The following is a 17,463-nucleotide window of genomic DNA, read 5'->3' as shown; positions in this document are numbered from 1 at the left end:
CCAGCCTGGCCAACATAGTGAAACCCTGTCTGTACTAAAAATACAAAAATTAGTCACATAGGGTGGCAGGCACCTGTAGTCCCAGCTATTCAGGAGGCTGAGGCGGGAGAATCGCCTGAACCCGAGAGGCAGAGGTTGCAGTGAGCCAAGACCACACCATTGCACTCCAGCCTGGGTGACAGAGTGAGACTACGTCACAAAAAAAAAAAAAAAAAAAGAAAGAAAGAAAGAAAAGAAAAGAAAATGCATGTATTTCTCAGTATCTCCTACACGCAGAGGCCATGACTGGGCACAAGGGGATGTGGCATTGTCTGAGTTTGCCCTTGCTCTTCTAGACCTCCCTTCTGCCTGGGGAGATGTGACAGAGGGGGTGAGCCAGCAGCACAGGAGGGATCAGAAACATTTTCCTTCTGCCTTTGGAGAACGTCACATGGGTTAGGGGCAGCAGATTGATGTTCCTAATTACATTTGGCTCAAGCTGATATTAAGTACTTGTCTCATTCCCAGAGCCCACAGCAACGGCGGATGGTAGGAAAGGTGCCAAGAGGCATGCTGGGTAGCTCAGGATGACAATCTGGGATTTGAAATCTCTGTAAGATATAAAAGTGGACAGACAAGTCACAGCCATGGGTGCAGGGTGACTGGTGTCCTTGAGTTGCCCTTTAAAGGCTTCTGATGGGGTCCTAGGGCTGCAAGGGCCCTGTAAAGGTCTTGAGTTCCATCCTCCTGGCTAGAGGCTAACCTGCCCAAGACAGCTGAGACAGGGAATCTGACTCTTCCAGTGCTGGACAGCTCGCTGGTGGGAAATGCTTTCGTGGGCCCAATTTAAATTTCCTCTGCTACAGGTTAAATGTGTATTTTGCTTGATTTGTTCTCGGTGGCATTAAATATTTGCTAAGCTCCTACTAGGTGCCCAGGGGTACACAGTGAGAGAAGGCATGCCTCTGTGCTCAGAGGCTCATGAAAATGAGACCAGACACTCAGAACTAAATGCAACAGGGAGAGCCATTGGGCTGGAGTTGTCAGGAGAGGTGGCAAGGAGGTGGTGCCGTGAGAGGTGGGATGCATTTGAGTTACTGCAGAAGAATAAGAGAGCATTCCTGGCAGGCAAGCAACGTGGGAAGATGCCTTAGGAAGGGTTTGGCACAGAGGAGATGCCTGAGGTCTGCAGCACATCTGCTACCCAAGAGATTTAGTAAGTCCCTGGAACTCCTCTAGGGAACGAATAGCTGCCTACCTATAACCTAAGACACCTGTGAAACTCAAATAAGGCAGTAGGTAGGAATGGACCCTGGAGTTTACGGATTCAAAGCACAATGCTGAGCTTGATTTAAGACTTTCATTCAAGTCCTCGCTCTGTCACTGTGTCTTCTTGGGCAAGTCCCCTCCCTTCTCTAAATCTGTTTACTCATCAGCAAAATGGGGATGGTAGTTCTTTCCTTACACTGTTGCATTTAGGGTTCCCAAGAAAATGTAGTTAAAAATGGCAGGCCCAGGTGCGGTGGCTCATGCCTGTAATCCCAGCACTTTGGGAGGCTGAGGCAGGTGGATCACGAGGTCAGGAGTTCAAGACCAACCTGGCCAATACGGTGAAACCCCATCTCTACTAAAAATAAAAAATTAGCCCAGCGTGGTAGCTGCGTGCCTGTAGTCCCAGCTATTTGAGGGGCTGAGGCAGAAGAATCACTTGAATCCTGGAGGCGGAGGTTGCAGTGAGTCCAGATTGCACCACTGCACTCCAGCCTGGGCGACAGAGAGACTACTCCCGTCTCAAAAAACAAAACAAAACAAAACAAAAATTGCACGATGACCCACAAAGCACTTCCTGGAGGCTGGTTACTCTTATTACTGCTCCAATCTAGACACTGGTCTCCTGGAAGGCAGGCATTCCATCTCCTCTCTGTTCCCCCAGCACTTTCCACAGAGCAGGTGCTCATATATGACGTTGCCATCGCTGTCCTGGTGAATTGCACTGGTAATTACCACGGAGCAGGAAACCAGCACTTCCGGGCTTGCCAGGCTGTCCTGCCTGGAGGACTCCTCTGCCTCCATCTCTGCTAACCCCTCCCCTCCACCCTCTTCACGGTTCTGTATCTGCGGAAACCGGTTCTGCCCAGGTGCTTGGGAGGGAGACTCCTTTCTCAAGACTTGCGAGGTCACCTCCAGGTGACTGTCCCTCAAATCCCCACAGCAGCTCCAGGACACAGTGTGCCCCAAGTCAGGATTGGATCAGCACACGGGACGCACCTGTGTTGTCCCTCCACGAGAAGAGCGGCATTCAGGGGTAGTGTAGACGGTCCTAGGGCAGGGCAGCTTCTATAACAAGAGGTTCCCTTAGGGAGCTAGCAGCGGAGTGGAAAGAGCGGGAGGAACGACTCGGGCAGGCAGGTCTTGTGCTGTGGTCTAAGTCACTTCCCACGTCCGTCCCACTTTGATCATCAGTTTCCTCCTCTGCAAAACTCACTAAGGCGGCCTTCGGGCAAGTAATCGCGGCGGGAATTAGATTCGAAAGAGTGCTTACACAAATCCGTCTGGCCACCCTGTGCCCCAGGCCAGCGCGAGGTGGGGTGCGGGCAGGGCTCCCGGGCTTGCGGCTGCCACGCCCCTCCCAGCCCGCCGCGCCACACTCACGGCCCACGGGCCGACTTTGCGAGCCTCCAGGGGGCGAGCCCGACAGCCTTCTTTGCCCGCGCAGTGCTTCGGCCGTCCAGTCTGTGACTTCACCAGCGTCCCCGGGCCAGCGGGGCACCGGAGAGCCCGGGGCGCCGCCCGCTCCTCTAGCCGGCAGGTGCCGGGAGCCAGCCTCGCCCAGCCGAGTGGCGTCCGCAGGCCCGAAGGAGTTAAGGCCGCGGACCCGGGCGCCCGTCCCGGCTCCGGGAGCGGCAGTGCCCGGCGGCCGGCGATCGAGCGGGAGGCGCGGGGCACGGCCGCAGGCGGGCTGCGCTTCCTCCTCCTCCTCCCTCCGCCTCCTCTTTTGTAGCGAGTTCCCGGCCCCTCTTCCTCCCCCCGCCCCCCCAGCCCGGGCCCTCTCCCTCTCTCCCTTTCTTCCTGCCTCGCCTTCCTGCGGCGAAGGAGGCTCATCTATTATAAATGCACATTCGGGGCTGACATCAGCGACGAGCGGCGGGCGAGCGCCAACGAGCGGTCCCTGCGCGCTGCCCGCCCGGAGCGCAACCCCCAGGCTCGGCCGAACCGCCGGCGGGGCGCGGGGAGCGCGCCGGGAGCTGCCGGACCCCCTTCCCGCCGCCTCCCCGGGCCGCCGCCGCCCCCGCACGCCGCGCCCGCGCCCCCGCTCCGCCGCGGAGTTTCTGCATGACTGTCACAAAGGTAAGCGCAGCTCGCCCGCCGCGCCCGGGACCCGCCGGCGCCTGCAGCCCCCGGGCTGGGCAGCGGGGGGCGCGGGGGTGTGGGTATGGGGAGGGGGCGCCGGTGCTGAGAAGGTGCGGCGCGCGCCTCTCTTGCTGCGGGATCCGCTCGAGTCACTCTGGCCCCCAAAGACTGCGGAGGCCAGAGGGAGATTGCCGCTCTGGCAGCCCCGGCGGTTTGGCCAACATCCCTCCGCGCCCGGCCCAACCCCGGGACTGCATTTTTAACCCTTGTTTGGGATGCTGCATTTTTAACCCCTGGAGAGCTGGGCTGGGCGGCTGGCGGTGTCCCTCCGGGGAGTGCGCGGCGGGGAGCGTCGCTGGCAGGGGCTGGTGCTGAGCAGTGGGTGTGGGGATGGGCCTGCCGCCCCGAGGAGGCCAGCGGAGGGGAAACCCCACCCCACCTGCCAGCCTCCGCTGCCCATGCCGGGAGCGCTGGCTCCACTCCAAAGCCACTCTGTGCAGAAGGCGCTGCCCAGTCCCGGGGAGCCGCTACCAGAGACAGGGCAGGTCCAGGTGGTTGACTTGAAAATGTGGGGAGGGAATGTGACAGGGGAAGCAAAGGTGGGCATCTTGGCAGCCCCCATATTGGAGGACGATTGTTGGGCCTTGTCATAGGGGCCCACGTTTATTGGAGAGACTTTAGGGGCTTCCTAGTTGTAGGGAGGAAAGAGTTAAGAGGAAAGATGATGGGGCAGTGGAAAGTGTCAGGGTCAAGGGACCAGGGATACCTGAGTTCAATCCCCAGCTCTATCCCAAATCCCCTGGATGACCTTGGTCGGGGAGGGGTCCACTTTGGGCCTCAGTTTCTTCTTGTGTGCTGTAAGGGTGATAATATGGGTCCTGGGTGGTAACAGGCTGTTAAAGAACCAGTAAAATCAAGGGTGTGAACCCACACTCTTCAGAGAGATCTGTTTGGGTACTGAGCTCACAGTCTGGCCGTGGCCTTGGGCTTGGCCGTCCATTCAAGGGCCAGACTCCACCTTTTCCAGCTGCCCAGCTGGGTCCCAGAATTGGGGAGCTGGAGGCCAAAGTGGGACCGGAGGCCCACTTGTGGTCAGAGCAGTGGGGCCAGATGGAGGGTTGGGGTGCAAGTGATGGAGGTGGGGTGGTTTTGGCCCCTTCTGCTAAGCCAGGGCCTGCCCATGCCCTCCTCAAGTGTGCCCCAAGACTGAATGTTTGTGCGGATTCTTGGGCCCAACTCCAAACTTTGCCATTGGCCCTGGTTCTGGGACTTGGGAGCACTGCGAGAAGATGAACTTGACGGTGCAGGGCCTTCCTCAGCTCTGGCTACTTCTGGCAGGGCTGTTGTGACCCACCGCGGGTAGGATGCTTAGGGTTTTGAAATGATGCACATGCTGTTCAGCTGGGAGGGATATTAAGGTTATTAATGTCAAAGATGCAAGTGGGCTGAGACAGAGGAGTAATGGATGGACCCGGCTAGAGAGAGAAAGGATGTGAGGTTTGAATAATAGCGCTGAGGATTAACTCGGCGCCTCCCCTGTGTCTCTTTATGTGCGTGAACTCATGCAGCCTTCCTTCCCCGGAGGCCTGCAAGGAAGGTGTGTTCGGTTCGCTTTAACAGTGGAAGGAGCTGAGGCTCAGAGACGTGAAATGACTTGCCTGAGATCACACAGCATGTATGTTGCAGAGCTGGGGTTTGTCCTCAAGTCTATCTCAATCTATGGCCAGTGATCTTTGCACTGCTCTGCTCTGTTGGGCATCCTGGCTACTGGGGGACTTCCATGGCAGAGGAGCACTGCTTGGAGGCCTGAACCTTGAAGCAGGGATGGGACAGGGAGTCCATGAAAGTGGGTGCTTACCTGTTAAGCCCGCTGGCAGGCCTAGCTTCTTGGTATCCAATGACTATTCAACACTCCTCCACCCTGGTACCCAGCCCCCAACAAACCCTCCATGTCGCTCACCTCCTGCTCTAACCAATGTGGCTTTGGCTTAAGCCAGCTCAGAGGATTAAATAAAATCCCCACCTTAACCCTATCTTCTCTCCCCTTGCTGGCCCTTCACAGACCGGCGTGTTCTTGTGGGGAACAGATAGCAGGAGGGGTGCAGGAGAGGTCCTGGGGACTGTCTTGCTGTCTACAAGCCTGCTGGTGGTAGCTCCTCCAGTACTATAGGGAAAGCCACCATGCTCTGAAAGTGTGAAGGCCTGGCCTCTAGTCCTAAATCAGCCACCAACAGGCTGTGTGACCTTGGACAGTCACTTCCATCCTTGGGCCTCTGTTTTTCTGTCTGTCAAATGTAAGACTTGATTCCAGTGATCTCTAGGGCCTCTTCTGCTGAGCCTTGGTGCAGCTTCAGTGCTGGCAAGAAAGTCACCTCTGATGGAGATTGGGAGACTCTTTGTTATCTGGGGGGTGGTCTGTTTACAAGACAGATGTGAAGGAGAACCCTAAAGAGAGTGTGAGAGGTAAGATCGCTGCTGACACACTGGGAGCGGTAGGTAGGGGAGGGAATGGGTTCGAGAGTGAGCTTCCAGGGCAGTGTCTAGGGCTCTAGACTTCTCTGCTGTTGCTTCTCCAGGCAGAGGGTCATGGCTGGGTCCCAACTTCCTGCCCCTTGGACGAATGCCTTAGTCCTTGTACCAGGTCCCCTGAGGGCAGAGTCCTCTGGTTCAGGGTTAGGTATGGACTGCAGGAGCTCTGAGCTCAGAGAGGCCTGGCAAGTGGAGAAGAGGAAACCAGATGGCAAGTTGCTAGATCCTCAGTAGCACTTCCACAGAGGAGGTCAGCCTGTTTTCCGTTTTCTGCCTCTCTCATACATCCCCTTGCCCCCTTAACCATGAGGTACACTGCTGAAGCTGCAGGCAAACCCTGTGGGTTTCTGAAGGACTCCTGCCCTAACTAGCCTTAGGAACACAGAGCCCCGGAAACCTTCTAGCCCCATGACATTTCTCCTGGTTATGTTTTAAAGTCTATTTGATTGTATATAATTTAGTAAGTTACCTTAATTTCTTTTGGGATGAGAAAGAGAAGAAAGCCAGCAAAAGGGAAGAAAGAGCGGAGGGAAGGAAGGCTCTGATGCAGAGCCCTGAGCATGCACTGGAGGTCAAGGTGCTGCCTTCTCTCAGTCTTAGTCCAACGTGCTTCCTAGGGCAGCTCGGGGTGAGGGAGCCAAGGCTTTCCCTGAGACAAGTAGCTCCAGCTGATTTTATTCTTCATGTTCTTCTAACTGCTTTGCACAGTTTTTCTCTTTGTGTTCCATCTCAGTCATATACCAGACTAGCAGTGCTTCTCCAGTTCTAAATATCTGTTTCTACATTGCTATCAACTGGAAAAGCAGAGGACAAAGTACATTAATAGAGTTGTGTGTAAAGTACAAGTTGATGGGCTATAAGAAAACCTGTGAGCTGAAGTGTAGGCCCTTGCAACCCGCTTTGTCCTGCTCAAAGGCCCTTTGAGGGATTTCCTGGCTGCTGGCTGTGATGTGACCAGAGGTAGGTCTTCCAGGTAAGGGAGGAGGTGGCTTACAGCGATCAGGCTCCCCTGTTTTCAGGTGTGCCGTGTTAAGTTAGATGCTATGAGCTGAATGCTTTTTACCTTCCTGAGCCTGGTTCAAGGGGTCAGTGGTCCAGGAACCAAGTGCCCTGAGCAGCAGAATTGCCTGCTGCACCCCAGAAGGCCTCAGGAGAAGGAGTGTGGGAAAAGAGAAGACCTTGGTTGCCAACATGCTCCTCCCTGCTAAGCAGATAGATTGTAGGTCCGTGAGCAGCACAGTCAGCGGTACCTTGGCCCCTCTTTCTGTGGGCAACCTTCTCTCTGCTGCCCCAGCTGCAGCAGGGCACAGACTGCTGATAGGAGCCAGTGGCTCCTGCTGAATGTGAAAGGACTGAGGATGATGTTATCCTGCCCAGGTAATAGCAGGTCTGCATTTGCCAAAGATCGTGTGTCTCTAGGGCCCCTACAGAGTCACCCACAGGAAAATAAAATTTTGGAGCAGGCACATCCCCCAACCCTTTCCTTGAGAAATGAGGGAGCTGAGACCCTGGAAGCAGAAGTTGTGACGTTGTGACTTGCCCAAAGTCATTCAACAAGTTTGAGGCTGGAGGGGCTGGCACGTCAATCCTCTTGACTGGTGGTCAGTGCTCTTTCCACCTGGCTGCTCTGGGAAGGGGTCCTGGGGCAGCCTGAGCAGGCACAGGTGTTTTGGCCCCACTCCAGTTACCCCACTGCATCGCCCCTGCCTGTCCTGCTGGTGCCTGGATTTCCCTCTGTGGGATACCCTCTGCCCTAGATGGAAAAAGCATTGCGGGGATGGGAGGAGGGACAGGATGTGGGGCAGGGGAGCCAAGTCCATGGGAGCCTTGCTATACCTACAGTCAGATGGCGAGGGGGATTATAAGGCCTCTCTGCCTCCGGTTCCCTGACGCAGAATCTAGGTATCTGGGAGATACCTGAACCTCCTGGCATTCTACATCCCAGCACCTTGTTCCTATCTGGGTCTCCCTGGGAGAGGAAGTGAGAGAGCCAGCACCTCAGGAAGCCTTGGTGAAGAGGAAGCGGGGGAACCAGCACGGAGCCAGCTCCCGGGTGGGAGCCCACTTGCGGGTGGGCAGGAGCTCTGCCTGCTCTGCCCACACACCCTTTATGCCTCCTCTCCCTTCCCGGGCTTCTTCCAGATATCCAGCATTCTCATGCTGGGAGGTGTGCGGCTAGGAGTCATTCGTTCCTTTAGCCAGCACCCTCTGAGCACCTACCCTGGGCCAGACCCTGTGTGAGGCATTAGGAACACAGTGGCATTAGCCACAGTCCCTGGGATCCAGGGCCTTAGAGGAGAAGGACATGGAAAGGCCAAAGCCCTGAGTTCAGAGTCTCGAGGTCCAGTGGGCACAAGCTGGGAGATCTCTTGTCTTGCCTGCATACTGTAAGTGCCTAATGAATGCAGGCTCTTTCCTTCCTTACTGTCTCTCCCTCTAGGCAATGAAGCTCACTCTCCAGAAAAGCACTGTCAGATGCTTTCTTCCTGACTGTGCCCAGAGGCCCTGTGTTCCCCTCCCCCCAGGCACTGCCACCTTGACACCTATGGCAGCTCTTAGAGGAAGCTGGGCAGGGTGTGAGGCTCTCCAGGGCTCCCAGAATCACCCCACACTGGCCAGCCCTGTGAGGTTGGCACACACGAGTTTGGCTGGTTGGGAGTGTGGACGCTGGCTGGGCCAATGTCCTGGCAGCTCAGGGATGGAGTGAGTTTTTCCACTGCTCTCCCAGGCCAACTAGCTGGAGCAGACACAGCCTCCGCCAGGGCCAGTACTGGTGGAGTCTCGGCTACTGGCACCCGGGCAGCCCTGATTCTGATTTGGATATGCCTGGCCACAGAGATTATCTTGTGTCCAGGAGATGAAAATGTGTGCAAATTCTCTCTGCGCCCAGCCCGGTCTCCTTCCCTCTTTTCCTGATCAGCCCCATTGGGTTCCCATTCCTCCCCCTTTTGGCCCCGCAGGCTCAGGCCCAGGGTCCTGAAGCACCCTGCAGCCTGGGGAGCTTGGAGCAGCTGGCATGGGGCAGGCCCTGCCAGGGAAGGACAGATGCAAATCCAGTGGCTTCCACATGAAAAGAAGCTGTTTAGAATGAGCCTCTCCTTTGTGGGCCTGGAGTGCAGGACCAGCTGCTAAGGAGGCACAAGTGGGGTGGGGGTGGGGAATGGGGAGAAGCCACCACCGCCCTTCCTCACCCCTCCTTTTTGCCCCCGCAGAGGCCCCTGGAGGGATTTTGTAATTGGTTTCTGGCTGGCACCCTCCTTCCAATTAATTAATGTAGCGATGGGAGGCTCCCAGGTTTGCTCAGGCTGTCCTTCGTACAGAATACATCCATGGGTTACTGCCCTGAATCCCATCAGCTTTCTCATGGTGGGGAGGGTCCCCTCTATTTAGGGATGGATAAACAATGTCTGAGTGGAGAGATGACCACACCCTGGTCCCAGAGCTAATGTGGGTCAGAGGCGGGATGCATGCCCAGATCTTCTGGCTTTGAGCCAGAACCTTTTCAATCCGATCACATAATGGTCCACAACCCGTGAAGATTAATCACCATCATCACGATAATGACAGTTATCAAGCAGGCGTTGGGCATGCATGATCGCATTTACTCGGCACAACCATGGGGTAGATTCTATTATCCATCCCATTTTCCAGAGGAGGAGAGTGAGGCTTAGTGAGAGTAGGTGAACTGCTCAAGGTCACAGGTTGAATGAATGGGGGGGGAGCAGGGATTTGTACCTGGGCTGTCTGACTCCAGAGAACACTTTCATCTCACTTCTAGGCCTTTGGTCCTGGGACATGATCCTACTCTGCTTCCACTCCCCACCAGCCCCCCACCTACAACACAGTGGGCTATTATCTGTTGTGTCTGTGGTCCAGCCACTGAGGATGTGCAGGACAAATGCTGGTTGCCTTGAGGGTGATGCCTATGGTTGTGTCCTGCTTAGATTTGCCTGTGGTCTTTACTGGAGCTGGGAGTCATGTAAATAATTCGGGGAAGGGTGCTGGGGGAGGAGGGTGTCCTATGCATGGTGTTTGACATCAGGTCGGGCTGCTTGGGCAGGGCATTCAGCCCAGGGCAGAACAAAGTATGACAGAGGCAGAGCCGCCTTCTCCATTTCCATGAGGGTAGCTTGGTTCAGAGAACGCAGGTCCCTGGTCCAGGCCTGCAGCCCTTACAAGAAGCAGCCTTTTCTCGAGATAGCCCCTGATGATTTGGGGTGCCACTGGCTAGGAATGCTGGCTTTGAAGTCAAACACATGGCAGTCTGTCATTTACTTTCTGTGTATTCTTGGGCAAGTTGCCTCACCTCTCTGAACATCTGTTTCCTCATCCATTCATTGGGATGGATAATAGTAGCACTTAAGAGGATTGTTATTAAGATAAAGTGAGCTGGTCCATGTGAGGCACTTACCATATGCCTGACATGTAGTGTTAGCTGTTATTCTCAGGAAGACAGAAAATTAATGAGTGTCCTGGGGCTTATGAAATGAGCAATACAGGGAACTCTGGGAATAGCAGGGGGCCTGATGTAGTCAGAGGGATCAGGAAGTGACTTTAAGTTGAGTCATGAAGGATGAGTGGGAGGTAGCAGGTGAAAGGAGGGGAGCTGAGGAGGGAGCAATAGGCCAGGGATGAATGGGCAAACGTCAGGAGTCAAAAACCATGGACCTTGATCGCTTCCTGCATGCCAGGCATTGATGAGAGCGTGGTACAAGTATCCACTCATTTAATCCTCAGAGCAACATCATGGTATAGGTTACTGTTATCATCCCTGCTTTACAGATAAGGACGCAGGCACAGAGAGGCTAAGTCACCTGTAAAAGGTGGCCCAGTGAGGTAGGATGGAACTGGTCCATGTCCGGACCTCTGGATTCTGGCCTCTTTCCTTCCCCTTGCCTGCTGCTTGGTGATAGGGATGGTGACCTGACCCTGGATGCTTCTAAAACTAACCCAGGCAGGGGGATGTGGAAGTTCCAAGTTCAGTTGCCCACCCCGATGCCTCACAGAGCCTCCTTGGGCTGTGTAAGGAGGCCAGAGGCTCTCCTGGCTCTCAGGCAGGAGGGAGAAGTCATTTATTTTTCCAAAAGGAAACTTTGCTCTGGCAGGAAAATTTCCACCTTATATTTGTAGTGGGCTCAATTATGACCATTTTTGTTCTTTAGATCTTTCTTATTATCTATATTGGGCCTTGGTCTTTAAAGTCAAACTATAGGGAGATATGTATGCGCACACACACAGGCACACATTTTTTTCTAAAGTGTTAAAAGTCCACACCAATAGTCCCAGCTACTCAGGAGGCTGAGGCAGGAGGATCAGTCTGGGAAACATAGTGAGACCCCATCTCTAAAACAAACAAACAAACAAAAACCCCTAAGTGTCTGCAGTTTGGTGTCTGCTTTGCCTGAGCTCAGAGAAGGTGGATGTTTTACGTCGTGTTCATGCCACAGGCTTAAACTTACTGGCCCCTGTATGAGACAAATGCTAACACCCCTGGAGGCTCTGGCTGCCCAGAGTGGTGGTGTGTGGAGGCTCACCCCGGGTAGGTGCTTATGCTAATTCCTGGGAAGCCTCCATGATCGGTATTTAACCCCGGAGATGTCTGAGGTCATCTGGGCCGGCCCTCTGCCTGTACAGCACTCTACACTTTTTAGGAATATGAGAATGATTCCTAATTTTAATTTAGATTAGTTTTAAAAATACTAATTTACTAGTAGGCAGTTCCCAGCCTTTTACCAGGTGCTAGGTCCCTGCTTTCAAGGGACCAACAGGCAATAACAATAACGATGATAACAGAAGCGGCTAACCCTTCCAGAGCACTTAGTTTATGCCAAGTGTATACAATCTGTTTTATATGTATTAATTCATTTAAGCTTCATGACAGTCTATGAAATCTGTGCTATTATTATCCCCCTTCCTATGGTTGCAGAAATGGAGGTCCAGGGAAAGAAGGGAGGTAACTTTTACAATGTTCCCACAGCCAGTCAGGGACTCAGCCTGCCTCGCAGGCCTTCTGTCTTGCCACTTTGTCAGGCTGGTGGGAATGACCCGGAAACATGTAGTCCAGAGCACGGGACCTGGAGGCAGAAGACCCAGGCCTTGCTCTTGCCTCTGCTCCTTACTGTGTGACCTTGGGCTAGTCCCTGGATGTCTCTGAGTCTCTGTGAAAATGGAGTTAGTAGTCTATCTCCGTAGGGTGCTCTAATATTCAAGTAACATGGGAAAGATGTAAATAAGGCGCTTTGTAGATGTCATGGAAGGAAATGGTTTATTGTGATGTCTAATCTGTGCCCCCTCCTTTCTTCTTCCTCACCAGTATTTCAAGGCCCTCAGATTTAGGCAGTTCCTTCCAATAGCTAGCCCACTTCTCCCCTGCTGTAGTCCTTATTTCAGAATTGATTCATACTCTGTGGGTGGAAGAGAAAAGTTCGTCTCTTCCAAACAGCCTCTATCTGTTTTTACTCTGTCAGGCTAGTTTGGTGCGGATGAAAACTTGCTTTTCTCTCTTCCTGTTCTGTCTATTTTGGCTGTTTTAATATGCTTGGGACAAATAATCTGGCTATAAAAATGTGGTGTCCTGCTTTCATTTGAAAAGTGAGCCAAATAAAGCATCCAAACCTTGATCTGTATCATCCCGGCTCTCTGTAGATCAGAGCTCCCTGTGGAAGGCGAGGAAAGGTGGGTCCCAGAGCACAGTCCTACCTGGGTCCCTAGGCAGAGAGACCAGGTTCCCACTGTCAAATGACCTTGATCTTTGCTCCAGATACATCCCGATGCCCCCAGGACTCAGACCTGCTTTTCCTTTAGGTTTATGGAGAGGAATAGCCTCTACTAGCTTGAGGCATTGCAGCAAATCATTTAAACACCTTGAGTTTGATTTCAGAACTAACAGTTTTATAATCTGGAATCTGGTAGAATTTCCAGGATGTGGAACGGCTGATGGAAAGAAAGGTGTTGGTGGAAGGCGACAAAGGGATTTAATTCCTGAGGATTTTTATTTAACTCCCGAAGAAATTGCTGGTTATGCCTGCCTTGCTGACCTCCAGGTGAAAGACCAGCTTGCAGAAATGCATGGGGAAATTTGGGATTCCGAGAAATTTGGAATTCTGGGAAAGGGGATTTCTGCATACCTGAGTGGCCAACTGATGACTTTATCTTCACAAATCTGTCTTCTAGAGACCCTGAGTCTGCCTTCCTGCCTTACTCATTAAAAGATCTGGGAACAAACTCAAGTTCTTATGGACTGAGGCTGTTTCAGGGCCTGAGCTGTCCTGTTAAACTGACCTTTTCAGGGTCCGGATCCACATTAATTTCTCAATCCTTGGAGCTCCTGTAGCATGTGATCCCTGGTATACCAGCCAGCAGGGAAAGGCCTTATGTGCCATGTTGTTTGCCGATTATCTTATGAGCATGATCTTTGGCTCCCTAACTTGTGAGCTTGCTGAAGCTAGAGATCAGGTCTGATTCTTTTTAGTAGCTTTCACAGCGCTCATCAAAGGGCTATGCATGCCAGTAAGAGTGTGCTGTGGATTTTTGGAATACCAGGTATAGACATACAAGATTTGGCAGGATTTGGAGCAAGCCTAAAACATTCCCTGTTGCTGCTTGGGCAAAATCTTTACTATTAGAGATCTGTGGACTGCTGGAGCCGGAAGGGACTTTAAAGATGTAAGTAGACACCCCCATTTTGCAGAGGAGAAAACTGAAGCCCCAGAAAGTTTTCCCAAGGCGGTATAGGGAAGATGTGACTGAGTGGGGACTGGGGCTCCCCCAAGTTACTGGCAGGCTCAGGTTGGGTTTTCCAATTCTCTGGGGTTTTTTTTGTTTTGTTTTGTTTTTCCTAGGCTTCTAGTAGTTGCCCAATGTTGGCAGGCCAAGGAATGATTCAAAAGTGGGGAATGGGAGAAAGTTCCAGAAAGGAGACTTTGAGAACTTAACCTAGATGGGAGGAGGCACCTGGTTGGAGAGACTTGGCTCACTAAGTGACCAGCTAGGAGGCCCTGACCAGAGGCCTGGTTTGGTGGTGGCAGAGGCAGAGGGAGCAACTTTGGAGGCCTTTCTGCTCAACCATCAGGCTGCGGCTGCCCAGGCCTGGCAGTGCATGCCCTACGTTCCTGGCTGCCCCCCTGCCCTCCACAGTGACCCATGACCCCCGGCTCTCCCTCCTGGAAGCTGGCCGTCCTGGCACACTGGGCTGCCAGCAATCTTTCCCTCCTTTGTTTCTCTGAAACCATGAGAAGGGCTGCTGGGTTGGGAGCCTGGGTTGCTAAGAGCTTTCCTCGGGCCAGACCTTATCACCAGCTTGAGAAGTCTCCTGGCCAAGATTTCCCTGGAACTCTGGCTCTGAGGGAGGGAGACTGGGTGGAGGGAAGGGGAGGTGGTACTCAGGAGCCACAAACAAAGCTGCCCCTCTGTGCCACCGCCCCCCCTCCCAGGACCAGCGTGTAGGAGCAGCCTGGGAGCCACAAGCTCAGTGGGCCTTTGCTTTTTGAAGAGCAGCAGGAACAATGGAACCAGAAAGCTCTTCAGAGGCTGCCCGCCCCCCGTGCCCAGCCTGGCACTTCTATTCTCTCAGGTACCCCCATAACTCTGCTGTTACCCCCACTTTTCAGAGGGGGAGACAGCCTCTGAGAGGATGGCCTGCCCTGCTTCACACAGCAGGAAGGAGCAAAATGGACGGTAACCCCCTGACTGCACCGCCCCATGCACAAGCAGGAGATGCGGGCCAGCTGGCCTGGCAGTGGATGGCCGAGGGTGCTGCGGGGCCGTTGGTTTAGAATGTCCTCCCCGACCACCTCACTTAGAACCCACCATAGAATTCCCTTCCTTTGGGTCTTTTAGGTGTTCTTAAAAATACAAATCCCCTTGAGGGGGTAATAATGCCCTAAGTGGTTGTCATTGACTAGACCCAGCTTCCTGGGAGGAAAACACTAGAGTAGGTGCAGGAGAGAGGTTGCTTAGAGGCAAATGAGGCAGGAGGGAGAGCTGTTACTGTGAGTGAGCCAGTTTTGCCAGGGAAGTGAGTGTGGAGTGGAGAGGACAGCCAAGCTTATTCTGTGTTCCTCTCCACTCTGGCGACCCTGTTCTCCTGTGCAGGGCCGCCTTCCCCACCCCTACCCTTGTGCAAATAAAATGAGGACTGAGATGTATTCAAAAAACATTTGCTGAGCCCTGTGTGCCAGGCCCTAAGTGGCACTGAGGGTGCAGGGATGAACCAAAGCAGTGTCTCTCCCCAGGAGGATCCTGGTCTGGGGGGGACACAGGCCACTCAGTAGGACACATGGCTGCAGGGATGTTGGGGAAGGGAGGCTGATGGGTGGAGGCATGGAATGGCAGTGACAGGGACATGTGCACAGAATTGTGAAACTATGAGAGATGTGGCTGGATAGGCCAAGGAAGCTCTCTGGAAGGAGAGATCTTCCCTCAGTCTTCCAGGATGAGTAGGCAGAGGCAGATGAAGCGGCAGGAAAGGCATTCCAGGTTGAGCGGGCAGCGTGAACAAAGGCATGGAAGGGGAAACATGTTTGGCTTATTCTAGGAGAGACCAGTTGGTGCTGGGTGCTGCTGGGCTGGAAAGGGAGGGGCTGTGTGTGGTTGAAACAAGGCTGGACAGGCAGGCAGGGGCCGTGGGGAGCTTTGGATGCCAAGCTAAGAAGCTCGAACTTAATTGTGTGGTGATGCTGGGAGCCCTAGGGGGGCTTTAAGCAAAGGAGTGATGTGATCCCCGTCACACTTTAGGTGGTCTGCCCCTACCAGCGTTGCCCTAGAGGCAGAGAGGTGAGTGGACATTCTCAAAGCCTATGTACAACGAGACAGGGAAGGGGTTTCTGAGCCTCCGGCCCAGACTTCCTGAAAGTCTCTCCCTGTGCCTGGGAGCTGAGTGTCACATGTGCCCCACCCCCTACCCTAAGAAGGGAGTTCTGGCCTGGACCACTCTATGGTGTGGGCCTTTCCCATCTGCCTGGGCTGCCAGATGGTTTGATCTAAGGGTTGAGAACATGGAGGGGGGGCCGGCAGAAGGCCAGAAGTTTTCTTCTAGGAAAACGTGGTTATAGCATGGCGAGAAGAGCACTGGAGTGGGATTTCAGGAGCTCCTGCCTCAACCCCAGCCCTGACCCTCCCTGGCTGTGTGATCTTGGGTTGGTCACTTCCTCCTCTGGTTGGGGACTACTTCACCTGGTCTGAGGCTGGGTGCAGAAGTGAGCTTCTGGATGTGAGTTTATGCCCTGATGCTGCCCAGCCTTGGGCCCTGTTTCACCCTCCTCCCTTCCTCAGTGTCCGCAGACCCTGCAGCCAGTGTGTCTCCTTCTGCGCCATGTCTTCCAACCACACATCCACTCCAGACTGCCAAGAGTTGTGATGAGTTCATGAGACTTGGGGGTTGAGGACCAGAGTTTGAGTCCCGCCAGCTTGCTTGCTTGCTTCCACTTGGAGGAAGTCTCAACTTTTGTGTTCATTGTCATACATTTGGTGTAAATTCCAGCCCTTGGCACATACAAGGGAATTTTCTGAGTCAGCATCTTTCATGTCTCTTGGATATACCCCACCTGTGCTTATTCTGCCTATTTCATTGGAAGAGCCCTCATCTGATGGAATTCTGTCCAGTTTTTATTGGTTACCTGGGGTGGGGATAGGGGTAGAGTATTAACTGAGGGAGGGTATGAGAGAAACTTCTGGAGTGATGGTGGTTACATGAATGCATATACGTATAAAAATCTATCAAGGCAAACACTTCAGATTTGTGCACTGTAGGCATGTTACATATATATTTTACATCTCAATTAAAAATAAATAAATGAAAAAAAGATTCTTCCCAGCTTTCTGGTTCAAGTTCCACCTCTCTGCATCTATTCATATGTTCATTCACTCTATAAATATTTATGCTCCAGCCAACCCAGGCATACAGAGATGGAGAGGCTGGTCTGTGTACTGTACAGTATGTACAGAATGTACAGTATTCTGGTCTGTGTACTGTCATGGGAGCTCAGAAGCACAGAACCGTCAGGGCTCATGGGGACATTGACCGTGGTGGTGGTTCTCAACCTGGCTGCAAATCACCTGGTGAGGTTTAAATGCCTGTCTCCAGGGCCAGCTTCATGTATGTTTTAGTCCATTTTCTGCTGCTGTAACAGAATACCTCAGACTGGGTAGTCTATAAAGAACAAAAGTTTATTTGGCTTATGGTTCTAGAGACTGAGAAGTCCAAGAGCGTGGCACCAGCATCTGGTTAGGGTCATCTCATGGCAGAGGCATCACATCGTAGTGAGTGTGTGAGACAGAGAGAGGAAATCGGGCCAAACTCATTCTTTCATCAGGAGCCCACTCCCAGGATAATCACATTAATTAATTTGTGAGGGCAGAGCTCTCATGACTTAATCCCCTCTTAAAGGCCCCATCTCTTAATACTATTACATTGGCAATTAAATTTCAACATGAGTTTTGCCAGAGACATTCAAACCATAGCCATGGGCGTGTGACCTGTGCTACATTTGGTTTAACGTTCTGTTGTCACTTGAAATTCTTCAAATGTCTTGAAATTCTTCAAAATTTTTGGAAAAGGGGATCTGCAAATGAAATAGTTGGTCCTCCCTGTCCTCCTTCCCTCAG

General features: G+C 53.1%; 1 protein-coding gene across 2 annotated transcripts in view; it reads left to right on the top strand.

Moving 5' to 3' along the window:
* The first annotated feature begins 2,762 nt into the window (after nt 1-2,762).
* The window catches only part of LOC105487934 (coronin 2B), a 151,663-nt gene continuing 136,962 nt past the window's right edge, over nt 2,763-17,463 (top strand). Inside the window, exon 1 of one of the 2 annotated variants that reach the window (XM_011751603.3) lies at nt 2,763-3,327. In XM_011751603.3, coding sequence (XP_011749905.1) covers nt 3,313-3,327 — 15 coding nt within the window. In that variant the 5' untranslated portion in view covers nt 2,763-3,312. Of the gene's footprint in view, nt 3,328-15,434; nt 15,634-17,463 lie in introns of those variants that run through there. The other variant, XM_011751615.3, reaches the window with a different exon arrangement.

Source organism: Macaca nemestrina, chromosome 7 (genome assembly GCF_043159975.1).
Source record: "Macaca nemestrina isolate mMacNem1 chromosome 7, mMacNem.hap1, whole genome shotgun sequence".
NCBI classification, from domain to species: Eukaryota; Metazoa; Chordata; class Mammalia; order Primates; family Cercopithecidae; genus Macaca; species Macaca nemestrina.
Note: the sequence above shows the minus strand (reverse complement) of the source record. Positions and strands in the feature narration are given on the sequence as shown.